Source organism: Coniophora puteana (genome assembly GCF_000271625.1).
Source record: "Coniophora puteana RWD-64-598 SS2 unplaced genomic scaffold CONPUscaffold_1, whole genome shotgun sequence".
In the NCBI taxonomy this organism is placed as follows: domain Eukaryota; kingdom Fungi; phylum Basidiomycota; class Agaricomycetes; order Boletales; family Coniophoraceae; genus Coniophora; species Coniophora puteana.
Window position 1 is genome coordinate 2,687,930 of NW_006913053.1, and position 15,959 is coordinate 2,703,888.

The 15,959-nt window shown below is 49.1% G+C and overlaps 6 protein-coding genes across 6 annotated transcripts; 2 read left to right on the forward strand and 4 right to left on the reverse strand.

Annotated features, from left to right (window-relative positions):
- Positions 1 to 236: 236 nt before the first annotated feature.
- CONPUDRAFT_115565 (uncharacterized protein) lies at positions 237 to 4,694 on the reverse strand. The gene is made up of 14 exons (XM_007765318.1): positions 4,329 to 4,694; positions 4,181 to 4,254; positions 4,061 to 4,124; positions 3,751 to 4,007; positions 3,437 to 3,688; positions 2,887 to 3,384; positions 2,745 to 2,838; positions 2,557 to 2,687; positions 1,842 to 2,505; positions 1,686 to 1,792; positions 1,580 to 1,621; positions 1,430 to 1,526; positions 1,064 to 1,373; positions 237 to 1,017 (listed from the first exon to the last, which is right to left on the reverse strand). Exons 1-14 carry the CDS (start codon positions 4,429 to 4,431, stop codon positions 279 to 281), a joined length of 3,432 nt encoding a protein of 1,143 aa, XP_007763508.1. The 5' UTR covers positions 4,432 to 4,694; the 3' UTR covers positions 237 to 278.
- Positions 4,695 to 4,702: 8 nt separating this feature from the next.
- CONPUDRAFT_95732 (uncharacterized protein) lies at positions 4,703 to 5,583 on the reverse strand. Its single transcript, XM_007765319.1, has 3 exons — positions 5,440 to 5,583; positions 5,134 to 5,391; positions 4,703 to 5,077 (listed from the first exon to the last, which is right to left on the reverse strand). The coding sequence occupies exons 1-2, from the start codon at positions 5,542 to 5,544 to the stop codon at positions 5,146 to 5,148; spliced, it is 351 nt and encodes a 116-aa protein (XP_007763509.1). The 5' UTR covers positions 5,545 to 5,583; the 3' UTR covers positions 4,703 to 5,077; positions 5,134 to 5,145.
- Positions 5,584 to 5,805: 222 nt separating this feature from the next.
- On the reverse strand, positions 5,806 to 8,124 carry CONPUDRAFT_95733 (MFS general substrate transporter). Its single transcript, XM_007765320.1, has 10 exons — positions 8,010 to 8,124; positions 7,646 to 7,950; positions 7,488 to 7,588; positions 7,228 to 7,440; positions 6,994 to 7,174; positions 6,807 to 6,941; positions 6,620 to 6,753; positions 6,483 to 6,564; positions 6,213 to 6,418; positions 5,806 to 6,160 (listed from the first exon to the last, which is right to left on the reverse strand). Exons 2-10 carry the CDS (start codon positions 7,928 to 7,930, stop codon positions 6,064 to 6,066), a joined length of 1,434 nt encoding a protein of 477 aa, XP_007763510.1. The 5' UTR covers positions 7,931 to 7,950; positions 8,010 to 8,124; the 3' UTR covers positions 5,806 to 6,063.
- A 458-nt stretch (positions 8,125 to 8,582) lies between these two features.
- On the forward strand, positions 8,583 to 10,496 carry CONPUDRAFT_46633 (WD repeat-containing protein 8; the record flags this gene model as incomplete). The annotated part of the gene is made up of 10 exons (XM_007764413.1): positions 8,583 to 8,987; positions 9,055 to 9,127; positions 9,185 to 9,291; positions 9,345 to 9,431; positions 9,481 to 9,618; positions 9,665 to 9,739; positions 9,791 to 9,851; positions 9,905 to 10,030; positions 10,085 to 10,324; positions 10,381 to 10,496. The coding sequence occupies 10 exons, from the start codon at positions 8,583 to 8,585 to the stop codon at positions 10,494 to 10,496; spliced, it is 1,428 nt and encodes a 475-aa protein (XP_007762603.1).
- Positions 10,497 to 10,718: 222 nt separating this feature from the next.
- CONPUDRAFT_46099 (ATP-dependent metallopeptidase Hfl) lies at positions 10,719 to 13,229 on the forward strand (the record flags this gene model as incomplete). The annotated part of the gene is made up of 4 exons (XM_007764378.1): positions 10,719 to 12,491; positions 12,542 to 12,843; positions 12,891 to 12,986; positions 13,037 to 13,229. The coding sequence occupies 4 exons, from the start codon at positions 10,719 to 10,721 to the stop codon at positions 13,227 to 13,229; spliced, it is 2,364 nt and encodes a 787-aa protein (XP_007762568.1).
- A 157-nt stretch (positions 13,230 to 13,386) lies between these two features.
- Positions 13,387 to 15,772, reverse strand: CONPUDRAFT_45332 (MFS general substrate transporter; the record flags this gene model as incomplete). Its single annotated transcript, XM_007764322.1, has 15 exons — positions 13,387 to 13,665; positions 13,714 to 13,747; positions 13,801 to 13,869; positions 14,070 to 14,201; positions 14,266 to 14,383; positions 14,437 to 14,440; positions 14,494 to 14,545; positions 14,649 to 14,778; positions 14,828 to 14,995; positions 15,045 to 15,118; positions 15,175 to 15,241; positions 15,291 to 15,330; positions 15,401 to 15,481; positions 15,538 to 15,627; positions 15,683 to 15,772. The coding sequence occupies 15 exons, from the start codon at positions 15,770 to 15,772 to the stop codon at positions 13,387 to 13,389; spliced, it is 1,428 nt and encodes a 475-aa protein (XP_007762512.1).
- Positions 15,773 to 15,959: the final 187 nt, after the last annotated feature.

Sequence of the window (15,959 nt, forward strand, 5' to 3'; positions counted from 1 at the left end):
TTAATATTGACACTGCATAGATACAGATATCGATCGCACTGCGCGTCGAGTCAAGCGTCGAGTTAGTCTCCAGTGTGCAGCCGTTTTACACGTGTCGCTACGCTCTTTTTGAGGTTGTAAAACCGTGTGGCATAATCAAGTGCACCGCCGTCCGCGCATTTGGTGTAGATTTCCCCCCTTTATCGATTTATATACTCAAAAGATGATGCATATGATGATATTATATATATATGGGTATACAAATGCGTGCTGATATATTGTGATGATGTATATGGTATCTAATCCTTCAACAACGACTGTTTCATAGCAAACTTGGCATAGAAGGAGCCCTGCACCGGCTTGCCTGTTCCTTCGCAGTTGATGCAACTGAGCTCGCGCATGGCGAGATCCCATGGGATCCGGCTCCAGCCCTTGCCGCTCTTGTGATGATCGTACAAATACAGACACGAGGCCCTGAGCCGCGCTATTTCTTTTGCTGAAAGCACCAGACAGTCTTCAGGCTTGGGAAGAGATGCAAGCTGCTGTGACAGAGAGCGGAGAATATCTTGGCGACGGGTAATGGGTTTCTCGGAGAAAGTCTCATCGACCCGTTCCTTGTGTAACTTGTACGTTTGTTCGACATGGTGTTGAATGATGTCGAGCTCCTCTCGCAGTGGGTTGCTTTGACCTGGGTACTTTTGCTCAAGTTTGTTGGCTCGATGCTGGGCATCTTCCCATGGCGCAGACAGTGTAACATCTCTCTTTCGGCTAAGGAAGCTTTTCATCTTTCTTTCCATCTCAGCGAGCTTCTGATCACGATATTCCTTTCCCTTGCGAAGTAGAACATCCATGACGAAGGTACGGGTATTGAGGGCCCGTTTTGCAGGGTAACTGTTTGATGCGGCGGTTGAGACGCCTCGAGACTTGTTGACTTCTTTCCATGCGAGTGTCCGTAAAACGAACCGGGCTGAGTCCAATGTGAACACTTCAGGACGAACGCGCAGCCCCGTCTTGGCACCATCGAGGACATTACAAAACCTAGTGATCGTGAGTAGGTGTTGGGATCAAGACAGATTTTACATACATATACGCCAAGCGAATAGTCGTTTCATGCGTGTACCCGAGCTCATAAATCGCAATGTCATGAAAATTCGAGTATTTCCCAACGGCAGAACTATCTTCCAGTCCAGCTAGAAGAGCGATTTGCATTCCATGCACCAGGCCAGCGCCCGACGCATCCGTTCCTTCCAGAAACTGTTCAACAGTTATGTTCTCCTTTAAAAAGTGGGACATCAAGTCTTCCGGAGCTTTAGAGAACTTCAGGTCCGCATTCCGGAACGTATTGATGATAGTAGGTTCCCATATTACTATGGCTTTATCGCCGTCGTAATCTCCTATAAACAATGTTTACCATCAGCATAGTATGAGGGTAGAGGAGACACAACTTTACCGCCTGCCAATAAGTCCGCAAATCGCCTGTCACCTTGAATAGAACAGACAATGACATCGGTGTAACCCGCGAGTTCTCCTCTTTGGACTGCCGTAACCTAAACATCGTCAAACAGCCGCAGTTCACTGTTGGGCAGGCAAAGTCTCCAACCTTTTGAACGTCTGTAGGAAGTTTGCAAGGGTGACGGGTGAGCTTTGCGAACATCACCAAAATGGTCATTAGTTGTGTCGTGATAGTAACTTTAGCAAGCCCATACCAGCACTGATCCCAAAACCGTTTGAGCCTTTGAGCCATCCTTTTGCAAGAGATTATCCTGCGAAGATCTGATGTGCACTTCATCCGGAGCAAGGATTCCAAACGGATCTAATCAAAGTCCTCGTAAACAATCTTCAAGTCAATCTCAAATATTTACCGGGCACCATCCATGCAATGCAAGACATCGGAACGTCCAATTTGTATCGGGCGACATGGCGGTCTACAGTGGACTTGACGACAGCGGTGAGTTTATCCCGTAAAACAGGGCATTCTTGGGGCGTAAACCCAGAGTCGAGAAGTGCCATGGCTGTTTCTTCCAAACTGGATGGGCACCCTGAAATCTCGTCAGCCCACCATGCGGCCGATCTCGGTGCATCAGGGTCGACGGGGTCGAGGTCTTCTTCGTTGTCGTCTTCGAGATCCCCGGCCGAGTAGCCCATTACTCGTGCCTCTCCTCCAGCTTCCCGACTTAACCGCGCCGCAAAAACTCGTCCCACTTGTGATATGTTGAACCACAGCTGCTCCATTGCCTTGGGACCCTCCCAGGAGAGAAGTGGATCAACGCTTTCGTCCAGGCTTTTCTTCAAGAGGTCAACAAAAATCTGATGAGGTACTCCATTCTCTCCTAGATTAATGATCGTCTCGGGCGATAGTCTTGAAGGCGTTTTCATATGTGACGTCCGAAGGACATCAATGGTTCGTTGCCCAGAAGCTAATGACTGACCGGATGGATATCGAATCTTAATCTGAGATGTACGGAGCCAAACTTTTGGCTCAGTAGCATCGTTTTCGCGATCGTCGGGATGCATGAGTAGTAAGCCCTGATGAGGGTTGAATGCGTGACTAAATTCGACTCAGGAAGATGGACTCACCTTCGCGCCAGCGATTCGGCATTGGATCGCAGTCGGAACTGACTCGAGCGGAAGTATCTCCCTTAGTTTCCGCATTGCAGCCCGGTTGATATAACCACACCCATCCGTCATGTCCGAAGGCCCTGGGGTATCTGCCGAAGGTCAACATCAGCTGCGTGAGCTTGTATGTCTATGGCGCCAATGCGTACCGGGTAGCTCAAAAATGTTGTACTGTTCGAGCGTCAGGCCCGGAACTGAGTTTGATAAGCCTAATGCGAACCTAGCTGTCCATTTAGCTAGCGTCTACGCTCAAGCATCAGTATTGATCTCATATCGAGCCGATGTACTGACTTGTCCTGCGTTGAAGCGAATGGGATTGTGCCAGCTCAAGAAATCAGCAAGGGATGGGGGAGGAATGCTTCGTGCATGAAGTGGTAAGTGGTGGGAACCATCAGCTGTTTCATCGGTAGCAACCAGAAACACGTTTCCGTCCTTGGCATAGAAAGCGCGATAAATGACGCCACAAAGCAAAAATCTCTGGGAGAAAAAGTGGCGAAGCTCTTCAGAGTGGCTGAGGAACCTCCTCTCGATACGGACGCGGATGAAGTTTTTTGACCCGAACTGCCTAGTAAAGCGCGACGATGGTCCAGTCTCTGGACGCTGCAGTATGATTTTCCAGCGGGCTGTTGGTGACGTCGAGGGGCGTAGCTTTTGGGATTCGTTCTCCTTCAGCGTGCATAAGAAGCGAACCTTACCACCGTACCAGCCATCAGACTGTCGATGAAAGCCTTCAAATATCTCGACCTTGGAAACATAATCCTCTTCCAGGTCTAGCTGTTTCCAAGGAGACTGAGGATGCATGAGTGACAAGTTCAATGTTGCACCAAGGATCGTTTCATACCGTGACCGCCCTCTCTTTCGCGAAGTAACTATCTGTGTTCTGGAGTTCACTCCCTTCGGTAAGCTTACCATAAAGCTGACGGATTGCATCGGGTGCGACGTCGCAATTGGTACCCTTCATCTGATCAAGAAGGGGTATCCTGATGTCACTATATGACTTCCTCCCATTGGTATGGAGCATTGCGATAAGCCACTGCACGCCATAACAGATTGATCGAGCGTCAAATGCCTTCTGGAGGTTTCCGTTGTGTGCCTGTCCAGGTCCAACGCAGGACTAGTAAATATCATGATCGGAACTTGAGAGGGCAGACTCACAATGACATGCACGCCTTCTCGATCGGCTGTATCAGTCCTTGGATACTTTGAAGGCGAAGTGACAAGTCCGAGGCTGTCATCTTCAGTCGCTTTCCGTTTTCCGAGCGATGATTGATTTGTGCGAGGAGATGCAGCACCGGCGGAGGAAGGCGTAGTCTTTGGAGGGCTTGCATGTGTCAATTTGGAGACATCGGAGGAGTTGTTGGACGACGAAAGCTCAGTCAATGCATTGGAAGTGTCGGCACGGGGGTACATATCTGCGCCACCCACAGGTGAGACCTCAAAGATAAAGTGGGTATATGACGCTCACATTCGTCCGGACACGCGACTATGGCCTGCGTAATGTCCTCTAGTCCTGAGTAGATGGAAGATTGCTGGGATATAAGGCATAAGCGTATCTCTGACAATAGCTAATCTTGTTGGTATATACCGTTGATGAAAGTGACTCATAAGAAGCATCCCGACCCAAGAGGTCTGATGTGCATGGATTATTGTCATCTTCATCTAAAAAAGCGCGTCGTGAACATGTTATTCTACTGGAGGACGCGTCGTGGCAGTCAGTGTGAGTGCAGACATACCTGCATGGTTATGCGATACGTTTTGCGCTGTCGCGTCATCCTGTAGCCATGGTGCGTACCTATCACTATTACTGGTTTCAGATTTCAGAGGCTTTCCTTGCATTATTGAGCTTTGATAAGAGAGACGAAAGGATGTGAAGGCATAAACTTTGGCGAATATATGGTTCTTGAAAGCACGATGAGAGGGATGGCTCAGAATAGGCGTCGGTCATTGATCGCCCAGATGGAACAGCAAGCTCTTTGCAAAGTCAATGCAACACGCTATTTTGGTGAAAGGACAACCTTCAGCAAACGATAGCCCACTCCGTAAAGAGTCAGCTTGAACTGCCAAGGCGTATAGATCCGGAAGCGAGGGCAAGGTATTTGGGTGCATGGCAAAGTGTTGCAAAACCTCGGTGCCCTCTGTGTGCAAATTACAAATGCTACCGATGTGCTAGGAGATATCCAATATGCCCATCAGCTTTCCGTTCTTGACCCCCTTTCCATACGGTTTCTTCCTTGAAAGCGTACCAGAGTGGAGAGAGGGTCTAAAGTCAGCGAGCATAAGAGCTCTCCTGAGTGTGAATCCACATCATTTGGGCCAGTAAACGGAATCAAGTCCAAGGATGAATCAAACATAATACTCCTGGAACACGCCGGAATGGGGAATCCAATGAACTCTACCGAACGAGCGTGCCAGATTGTAAAGCGTCGACGTTTAGTGATTAAGTGAGGTAAAATAGTTACAACCAATGCTTGCGATTCTAAAACTTCGTGACCCATTGAGGATGGAGACTCTGGTAAAATATCATAGAATTGGCCGCACCTGAACTCAACTCTAAGAGCTACTTGACGCCATCATCGTTTGGGCGCGATGCGCAAGCTCGCGCTCTCCCTCCGGACTATGCAACACTTTCTCCAACCGAAAACGCTTTCGAGCAGATATAGGAGGGCAATTCCGTATGCTAACAACATCATTCAAACGAAGCTCTGCGAGACGTTGGATCAATGTGTGACAGTCATGCAAGATGTACTGACCATTCTTCTCATCGTGAGACAGAATTTTCGTGCTTCGTTCAATGCGCTTTAAACCTATGAGTTGCACGGTTTATTGGGTGAAGGTAGACCGCACCTTTCCGGTTATTTTATGGATGATCCAGCGAGAGACCGTCACCGTGGCAGTTTTGTTCATGAAACCGACTTTGGTGACGGTTCCCGTAAACGCCATAGGAGGCATGGCAATCTAGAGACGAGAGGGTGTTTGTTTGTGAATGAGGGTTAGAGCTCTAGAGGATGGACGAGGAAAACGCACCATCAGCTAAGCGACTGGCACAGACGCGTCTTTGTACTGCCATGTTTGGCAAGCCCCTATTTGCAACTGCGTGTCAACAAGCGCCCATACTCTTCTTTCAATTATGTGGTGTCGGAATGCCACTCTCAGGCCAACTTCTTTGACATGTTCTTGAGAAATTGATATCTTCTACATCTCGTATTGGCTGGGGTCAAAAATTCGTATTGTTATTATTGTAAAGCTCTGCGAGCTAAGGTTAACCACAGGTTAACCATGCTACGGTACAAGTATGGATATGCATTCGTAACTGATCATAAAACTGGCATCACTCGCCATATGGATATAAGCCAAGCTACTACTTAAGATATGCTAGAGTTGATGTACAAATATCTGGGTCATAAGCGCACTATACGGAGTGTACAATTGTGGGTAAGATATGGATATATGGCCTTCTTGAGTCCTTTTCTAGACGACAGAGGTATTGGAGTCTTTCGGTTCGACTGGTGGGGGTGGTAGATTACTAGGTGCGAACTTAGATTTCTTCCGTAGTGTAGGGCCAAACCTAGACGGTTGGACGTCAGTTGTTGTAGCATTTAAAACGGAAGACACCCTACTTTATAAGGACCAAGGGTATTGGCACCATTGCTAAAGCGATAAATCCGAGGAGCGACGACGCCCATTGCGGGCCAAGTTTCTCGTACATTTGTGTAGCAAACAGCGGGAATCCTGCCCCAAACAGACTGCGAACAACGGTATTTGCCGCGAGTGCGGACGCCGCGGCGAACAAATACGCGTCAATCATATAATTGAAGAGCGCAACCTAACTCATATTCAGCTCCTTGTCCTTGCCTTGTCCGTTAGAAAAAGGGAGAGAAAGCACTCACGAAAATCCAACAAATGCTTAATCCAAGTAACGAGCCGGCCATCATTGGTGCCCACAAAGAAACACTAGGATAGGAAGTCCAGCTATAATACGACGTTGTTGTGAAGGTTTTGCGAACAACATTGATCGACCACTTACGCAAACCAGAAGAAGGCGATAGCAAAGAAGGGCGAAGCAAGAAGTGCAATCTCTAACCGGAATTCCGGGGGCACTGGTGCAGGTGCGCACTCAGCCGCTTTTCGAGCATAGCGGGGATTGACAAATATAATGTACTATTGAAAGCTAAAAACTCAATTTGTCAATACCTTCAACACGGCTCACTTACCAAGGCAGTTGCTACGAATCCTCCAATGGGTATAGGTAGGAATACGAGACCAGATACGCCAGGGTTTAAGTGGTGACCTTCAGTGAATACGATGGGATAGGCTTCGAATAGGAGATAAAGGCACCCGTAAACAAACTAGAAAGTATCGTTAGAGTGGGACAAGGTTAATATAAAACAACCCACTCACACTCATATAAAGAGTGATGGCGATAAGCATTGGCTCCTGGAACAAAATCTTGAAGGGTCGCCCTAATATGTTTTCTACGTTTTCTTTGAAGGACATCCGCTTCGTCTCTGCTGCTGCATGATATTTATCATTTCCAGTAGATTTTCTGAGCGCCTGGGCCTTTTTCTTCAAAATGACTGGTCTGCTAAGCTATCAGAGAAATATCATGGGAGAAAATGGGCACATGAGACGTACGCATATGTCTCGGGTAGGGTGAAAACGATCTGTAGCCAGCATACTCCAGCGAATATGGCCATAACCCAAAACAGCCAGCGCCACGATAAGCCACCGACGACAATGTAGCCAGCTACTACTGGACCAATACCAGGACCAGCAAATGGAGCTAAAGTGAACATAGCCAACGCAGTCCCCCTCCGCTTTGGATCCCACATATCGGAAATCACAGCGCTACTCATTTTAAGTAAACAGAACTTGAATGTGGCTAGCCCACTTACCCAGAATTAGCCAAAGGAGCCGCAGCGAAAGTCCCGCCCAAGAATCTGAATATAATCACAGAAGCTGTATTATTTGCAAGCGCTGAACCGATTTGGAAGCACTGCAATATATGGTTAGGATCGCTAGATTTGCAATGAATCATATGGGAAACGCTAACCATGTAAATGAAAAAGGTTATGATAAACACGGGCCGACGACCATACGTTTCGGATAATGGTCCCCAGAGTAGAGGACCAACGCAGTAACCACAAACAAAAAGGGATATCGTGAGAGTTCCGACTTCTCGTGAGAAGCCAAAGTCCTCTATGAGTTGGGGAATGACGTTGGATGGTGCGGAACTCGAGAATGTGCTGGTTATGACATCAGATGGCGAAGGTATTAGGCTGGGGTGATGACCCACGCGTTGAGGACGAGCAGAGCTGCGGTGCCTGTGAGGTACCATCTCTTAGCTAACGACCAGTTCTGCGAAGATAAATTAGCTTGGGGATGGATTCGGGGAAGAGATAGTAGTATCTACGTACCTTCGGGTTCAGCGGATCATTTTCTTCGAACTCGACCAAGAAAGGATCGACCGTTTTCTCGTCGAAATGTCCTTGAGGAACGACGGGAGCCGATCTCTCGTTGACGGTGGTCGGGATTGAGTGATTTGACGCTGTTTCACCCATTGCGAAGCTAGATCTGGCGCAAATGGGGCGAATCGAGTGACGGTGGCCATACCATGAGTGGAATGCTTATATGTGGTGGAACGAGGAGTCCGACGCCGCGGAATGACACCATTTGTTTGACGCAAGCGACATCTTATGTGGCAGATGGAATAAGGATGTGTAAGCTTTATGGCTGCAGGCTGGGACCTGAGGGTGCCATTGGCGGGGCTTGTAGCATCACTCCAAGCAAGCTCGTCATCGCCGCTGACGCGGACGATGATTACTTCAGATTACTTCGACCAATGCACTATTGACAGTTGCAGCTGCCTACTTTACGACATCGCGTGGATCGGTTGCCTGTCGACTTGTTGACAAGATCGCGAGCATCCGAGTCGCGCGTCGTCAACACAAGCTACCACTTGCTGGTTGGCACCTCGGTTTTCCTGATCTATGGACTTTACAGAACTTTACAAGCATTCTTCTGGCCTCGTATCCGTCAGTCCCGGAGCACATTTTATCCTCAATGCCATCCAGGACAGGCTCATCGTCCGACGAGTCGACTCCTTCCAGATCACCCGCACATGGCTCATTGGCGCCTCCTCGCCTACGGCGACTATGCTGTCCAAGCAGGCTAAGGCTTCTCCTTCGCAGCTCTTAGAAGCGCCTATCTCGCATGTAGGATGGTCCTGCGACTCAGAGTATCTCCTCGCCGCCTCTTCTAAGAGAGGCACAGTAGACGTCTTCAAGCTCAGGGATGAAGATTGGAATGCTCGGATCGAAACAGGTGCTGAGGGACTTGTGAAAGCTGAGTGGGCTCCAGATGGAAGGAATATCTTGTGTTTTTCGGAATGGGGTGTACGTTTCCTATTCTCAAACGTCTGGCTTGAGCATCCTGAATGTCATCCCCCGATGATGTGCCCAGCTACGAGTGACAATCTGGTCGTTGGTTAGTGGGTCCTCAACCCATATACAATTTCCGTTGCATCCGGACCGAGGTAAATATATGCACATCACATTGCAGGGACGATAGCTTATGCGTGTCTGGCATTGAGGCTATACTTTCCGCTCTGACGGTCGCTATTTTGTTCTGGCTGAACGCCACAAGTCAAAGGATACGCTAGGAATTTATGATGTTCAAGATTCGTACAGATTAGCAAGGGTGAACCACACGACCGCTTTACCAGTAGTCCTTGAGTTGAACGGTCATCGTAGCATTTCCCGTTACCGACCAGCAATCTTTCGTCACTTGCGCTCTCGCCCACTGGCAATCACGTAGCGGTTTGGGAGCATGCTCTGAACGTAGGCTCAACCAGAGCTACCATTGAAAAATGCTGATACTGGGGTGCAGTACAAAGTTCACGTGGTGTCCTTGACGGGAGACGTTCAAGGATCTTTTGCCCCTGAGCCTGACCCCGGGTTCGGCGTTCGACATGTAGCTTGGCACCCTTCGGGCATGTTCCTCGCCGTGTCTGGATGGGACAATAAGGTGTGTGTTTACATCGGATGGAAAGCCCAATATTCAATCGACCCAGATCTACATTTTGGATAGTATATCCTGGTCCCCGACATCTATATTGGAACTCTCAAGTCGGATATCAGCCAATGCCGTAGGTCGACAACCCTCACAGGAGAGTACTTGGAAATAACCTGGTCATCAGACTCTTTGGCGGGAGCCGGCGAATTGGCTCGAGTCTACTCACGGGCGAGGCTTCCTATCTTGTAATTCATGAAATTTCCTCGTGCAACGAGACAACTAAGGAACAATCCTGCAGATGAACGGCTGATTGGCCCACAAACCATCACTGTGACCCGCGCGGACAGCTCAAAAGCATACCCCAAGTCGGGAACCATTCAACTTGAATGGAACAAGAATGGGAGTATATTACTCGCACGATTCGGTGAGCTCCATGTATGAACTCAGTACTAGGAAAGATGACCAAGGGCACTGCTAGAAAATGTCAATTCTGCGGTGTACCTTTATGATTTTCCGTCTGCCTCTGAACCATTTGTGCCTAAGCTGCGATGTGTACTAGCGAACTCGCGCCCGATCGTACAGTGCCGATGGAACCCAATCCGCAAAGGTAGCTTGGCACTCTGTTGCGGAGAGGGCAGTGTGTATACATGGAGTAATGAATGGGTCAGCGAAGGAGGTGTTGAGGAAGATATTGCCGAGTGCATCGGGGTTCCTGCTAGTATGTCTGTTGAATCGTTGTCGAGATGTGGAGATTACTGAACATCTGGTTTGTAGAGCAATTTGAGACCCAAGATTTGCAATGGGCGCCCGACGGAAAGGGGCTTGTGCTACTGGACAAAGAGACATTTTGCTGCGCATTCGAAGTGGAAGACGAAAACATAGATGTTTAATTTGGATGAATGAAATGTCGGTGATTAGTCGTTGTATGTTGGTTGTACATATGCTACTTATTGGTAACCCGGAAATAACGAGCCGTTCGGCGCAAGTACTGACGCGTTCAACGGTTCGGGCGCTTCGGCGGCATGAGCCGGGAGAGTCCGCTCCGCTGAATCAGCAGGGAAAGTGCGCCGGCCAGCGTCCGAGAAGCGCAAGTATTCCGTTAGCCAACGACCATGTTCTCTCGTCCCCTCCGCGCCGGCAGACTCATCGACCGTCGGCTAGCGCTGACTGGTCGCTCGAGACTGGTCAGATCCTATGCTACCCCTTCAGACTCTCGTGAGCCCGATTCATCCCGCCAGGACGGTTCTACGAAGGCAGAGAAAGGCAAGGAGAGGGAAAATAAGCCAGAGTCAGCGCAGGACAGCGGACCCGAGATCCCAAAGGGCCTTGAAGGCTTTTTCCAGCGATATCAACAGTCACAGCGGCAGTTTCGAAATGCGAACAACGAGCAGGAGCAGGACGACTCCCGCAAGAACGAGCAGCCTCCTCCAGGTGGGAACCCGAACCCAAATGGCTTTAACCTCAACCAGCTCCTCATCCTCGCCACCTCCGCTGCTGTCTTCTATGGTCTCACTAGCTCAGGCTCGTCCTCTTCTCGCGAGATCACCTGGCAGGAGTTCAGGACAGCCTTCCTCGACAAGGGTCTCGTCGACAAGCTCATTGTCGTTAACCGCCAACGCGTTCGCATTAAGCTTCACTCTAATGCCACAAGTGCCATGTACCCCAATGCATCACCTGGAGGCGAGTACCACTTCTCCATTGGCAGTGTAGAGGCTTTTGAGCGCAAGCTCGACGAGGCCCAAGCCGAACTCGGCATCCCCAGCCACGAGCGCATCCCCGTTGCCTACCATGACGAGATTTCCACCTTCAACACTCTTCTCAATTTTGCTCCCACTCTGTTCTTTGCCGGCTTCCTCCTGTGGATGTCTCGACGAGCCGCTGGCGGATCAGGCGGCGGGGGTCCCGGAGGCATTTTTAGTATAGGGAAAAGCAAGGCGAAGTTGTTCAACAAAGACACGGATGTGAAGGTTAAGTTCAAGGATGTTGCCGGAATGGACGAGGCCAAGGAGGAAATCATGGAATTTGTCAAGTTCTTGAAGGAGCCAGCCAAGTACGAGAGGCTCGGTGCCAAAATCCCTCGTGGTGCCATTCTTTCTGGTCCTCCTGGGACTGGTAAGACGTTGCTCGCCAAAGCCACCGCTGGGGAGGCTTCAGTGCCGTTCCTCTCGGTGTCTGGATCGGAGTTCGTCGAAATGTTTGTTGGTGTTGGCTCCTCTCGAGTCCGTGACCTCTTCGCGTCCGCGAAGAAGCATGCCCCGTGTATTATCTTCGTCGACGAAATAGATGCTATTGGCAAATCAAGAGGGAAGGGGTCAAGTTTTGGTGGAAATGACGAGCGCGAGTCCACCCTCAACCAACTTCTTGTTGAGATGGACGGTTTTGGTACCCAGGAACATGTCGTCGTTCTTGCAGGAACAAACAGGCCAGACGTCCTCGACTCAGCTCTCATGCGGCCAGGTCGTTTTGATCGGCACATTGCCATCGATCGACCTGACGTCTCGGGACGGAAGGGGATCTTCATGGTCCACCTGAAACCCTTGAAGCTCGCCGACGAGCTCGCCAACACGGATGCGCTTGCACAGAAGCTCGCTGTGTTAACTCCAGGTTTCTCTGGTGCAGATATTGCAAATGTGTGCAACGAAGCAGCCCTCCATGCCGCCCGCAAAAGCTCGGAGTCCGTCTCTGAGAAGGACTTCGAGAGCGCTATCGAAAGGGTGATTGCAGGCTTGGAGCGGAAAAGTCGAGTACTTAGCCCAGAAGAGAAGAAGACCGTAGCCTATCACGAAGCTGGTCACGCTGTCTGCGGCTGGTTCTTGGAGCATGCTGACCCCCTGCTGAAAGTCAGCATAATCCCCCGTGGTGTGGGTGCTTTGGGTTATGCCCAGGTGAGTTTGACAGCCACCTCAATGCCCCAGTGTATCTGATGTCAACCCAGTATCTGCCACCCGATCGCTACTTGCTGTCTACGCCACAAATGCTGGACAGGATATGTATGACTCTGGGTGGTCGCGTCTCGGAGGAGGTCTTCTTTGGTGCCGAGAATATCACGACTGGCGCTCAAGATGATCTTCAAAAGATCACGCGGATGGCCTTTGAAGCTTGTGCAAACTACGGCATGAACACCGTCATTGGTCCGGTCAGCTATGGTGGAGCTCAAGGTCAAAAGGACAGCTGGACGAAGCCATTCAGCGAGAAGACTGGAGAGATGCTAGACGCTGAAGTCCGGAAGATGATTACGTAGGACCTGAGCTTCTGTTTTGTGAACTTAGCTCATTATTGTTTAGTGATGCTCACCAACGAACTACAGACCTTCTCACTAAGCATCGAGAGGATGTCGAGAAGGTGGCCAAGCTGCTCTTGGATAAAGAGGTTATTTCACGGTATGTCCAACCTCATGCATGTCACTCAAGTTACTAATTATGAACTCTAGGGAAGACATGATTGATCTCTTAGGGAAGCGCCCGTTCGCTAACAAGTCTGATGAGATGGACAAGTGGCTTGATGAAAACCGAAGCCATGAGCGTAGTGCCCCCCCGCCACTGGAGGATTCCACTCCAGGTCCACCAGATCCTGCTACCCAACCGGTTGCCACCTCCACAAAAATAGAGGACTATAAGTGGTAGTGCATTCGAGCATTATAGACACCTCAGGGTTTAGGGACTACATCTTACTTTTATCATGACCTGCATCATAAATCTATAGTCACACTCTGCTCAACTTTAATTACTGCAATATTAGATTCTGCATCATCACGAGCGGCAGGCAATGGAGCTCCTCTGCCTATAAGGTGTATCTGAAACCACTCCATTGATCCCCCTTGTCTCTCCTTGCCTCGTCTACTGTTCTGTATCGCCCGTTCTCGCGTTCTAGTTTGCTTTCTTTAGCATTGGGCTCGAAACCTGCGTCGCCTATGACCTCGTCGCGATCGCCTCGGGCTCGCCGAACATTCTCCCAACGTAATGCGAACAGGAAGATCACAGAGGATAAGAAGCCGATGGCAATATAAGCCAGGACAATGCCATGGCCAAGACTGTACCATGGAGCATCGTTGGAACGATACTACAAGGGCATCCAGAGAAGAATCAAGGATGATATCTAGTGACGCACCACATTTGAGGAGACTGCCCCATTTAAATTGCCCCTGGATGTCATGAGTGGTGAGATGTAAAAGCTGGAGGCAACAGTCTTGCTTACCAGCCAATCGCCATTGCCAGAGTAACTCCACGCTTATATGATCCCTCAACATTACTTGCGACCCATGCACTTGTGAAATCTCAGTTTCAACATCTTATTTTCCAAAGACTGAAGAATACACCGTACACAGAATTTGCTTATTGAAATTAATCAGTTTAGGCTCTGACTATTTTGTATTGATAGAGGCCACTTACGAACAGTTGGATAGATGGCGCTTCGTGTGAACGTGTTATGACAGCTTGCAGATCTTTTCAAAATGGGTCGCTTACGATGCAGCAAGAAAACAAGCGAAATAAGAAAGTGCTGGGCTTCGGGATGCTATCAGAATGATGTACCCAACAAGACCTATGGAGAATGAGCCAAACGTTTCAAAAATCAGAAGGTGAGCGAAAAGGTTACCGCTTCCAAACAAGACCCTGCGTGTATATTAGTTGCATCAAGTACTCAGTAAAGTGGTCCACAAACAAGTTGATATAGCCTCTAGTTCCTAGGCGATCTCCAAGGAAGCCAACTACAATAGTTACGATGCAAGCCCAACCGTAGACAGGCACAGACAGTAGATTTGCAGCAGTAGCACCAAAACCTAACATGAAAGCGTCAGGACACAGTGTGGACATGAATTCAAGGACTGCTGACCAAGCTGAGATAGAATCTCGTACGTCAGTACTTGTCATATCAATTAACGCTCCTCACCTTCTCAATTATCGTTGGAGTGAAAAGCGAAAAGGCGAAAAGTGGCCCGTCACTGGATGCAGCGATTGAGCAGAGGCAAATCACTCTTTTTTTATAACAGTCCTACAATCCCATGTAAATTCCCACTGCAGCTAGTCAGCGTAGCACCCGCGAACAAGACGGTCTCCATATTTGCAGTCCACGTCTTCCAATCTCTTAGAGATTGCCAGATGTATTTCTTCTGGAATTTCTCTCCGCCTGCACTGAGTTGCATATCCGCTCGCAAGCGACGAATCACAAAAACGCCTGTTCTTCTCTTTCATGGCAGCTACACACAAGAGCGTTTGACACCTACGTTCAGCTTCAGTCAAAAACTTTGACGTTTCTGGGAAATCATCGATAATCCAAAATGAAAGTGTAGCACAGAGAATCGTGAAGAGACCCTCCAAAATGAAGATCCACGTCCATCCAGGTTTACCGCCGACGTCGTCCATTTTGGAGATGCCCGCGGCGAGAAGGCCACCTAATCAAATAAGTATGACGGTTGTCTGAAACCGAAAAGTGTCACACACTGAAAGCGCCAGCAATGGTTGCGGATGTAAAAAACGCGGCCACCCTGGTACCCAGTTCGCAACGGCGATACCAGCTGCAAAGACCTCAATAAGACTTTAAACCTCTTTGACAAACCTTTTGGGACTTTACCAGGAAAGATAAAATACGATGCCAGGGTATAGCCCAGCCTCCGCAAGACCCAGCATGATACGCACCGCTAAGCTCGATTTAGCGACATGGGATCAGAAGCGAAGTGATCAATATACCCAGCAAGCCGCTATAGTTGTGGATAAATCCATGGCACATCTAGGGGAAGCTCAGCTACCAGTAGATACTCGGAGTAGCACTCAAGCCATGGATGCATGACAGCACGTACCATCACAACACCCCATACGAGCATCATAGAGGATAACCACAATGATGGTCGAAACCTTCTCAAAATCACGTTGCTCGCTGGCTAGCATGTCTGATGTGATGAACGAATTCAAGAGATGCTACAAGGGCTGGCCTCACCTCAAAGAGCGCATAGGGAAAGAAAAATACTGTAAGAGCGATCAAATATTGTTTATCATTGACATGGATGTCAGTCTCCATGCCATAAAGCTAGGGGCACTATCTCAGGACATTTGAGTCGTCTCTAGAATGTTTCAATGCTCACCTTCGCATTCCCGATAGCTCCTCTATCAAGGAAGTTGAGCAAATAGAGCAAGGCCAACCAAGGCACAACTCGAATGTCTATCTTCCACATTAGTTTGCGTAGTTCTATCTTCGACACGTCCACCTGAGGCTGATAGATGTCCACGCATTCTAGCTCTGCATCAGGGACTTGCGAGGTAGAGGCCTTAGACTTTTGGCCACCGTCTAGGGCGTTATCGAGGGACATGGTGGTCATAACAAGAGGCGAGGTGTCTTAGTGACGTGCTCCAGTACGTCTT

What these genes read in the sequence shown, in the direction of transcription:
- CONPUDRAFT_115565 (XM_007765318.1), bottom strand. Translation starts at nt 4,431, where the DNA reads ATGCAAGGAAAGCCTCTGAAATCTGAAACCAGTAATAGTGATAGGTAC. An exon ending in ATGAGTCACTTTCATCAACG is followed by an intron (nt 4,125 to 4,180) that starts GTATATACCAAC and finishes CTTATATCCCAG; the next exon opens with CAATCTTCCATCTACTCAGG. An exon ending in TTCGCTTCAACGCAGGACAA is followed by an intron (nt 2,839 to 2,886) that starts GTCAGTACATCG and finishes GCTTGAGCGTAG; the next exon opens with ACGCTAGCTAAATGGACAGC.
- CONPUDRAFT_95732 (XM_007765319.1), bottom strand. Translation starts at nt 5,544, where the DNA reads ATGCCTCCTATGGCGTTTACGGGAACCGTCACCAAAGTCGGTTTCATG. An exon ending in TCCATAAAATAACCGGAAAG is followed by an intron (nt 5,392 to 5,439) that starts GTGCGGTCTACC and finishes ATAGGTTTAAAG; the next exon opens with CGCATTGAACGAAGCACGAA.
- CONPUDRAFT_95733 (XM_007765320.1), bottom strand. Translation starts at nt 7,930, where the DNA reads ATGGTACCTCACAGGCACCGCAGCTCTGCTCGTCCTCAACGCGTGGGT. An exon ending in ACCCTACCCGAGACATATGC is followed by an intron (nt 7,175 to 7,227) that starts GTACGTCTCATG and finishes ATAGCTTAGCAG; the next exon opens with ACCAGTCATTTTGAAGAAAA. An exon ending in ATCGCCTTCTTCTGGTTTGC is followed by an intron (nt 6,565 to 6,619) that starts GTAAGTGGTCGA and finishes GTCGTATTATAG; the next exon opens with CTGGACTTCCTATCCTAGTG.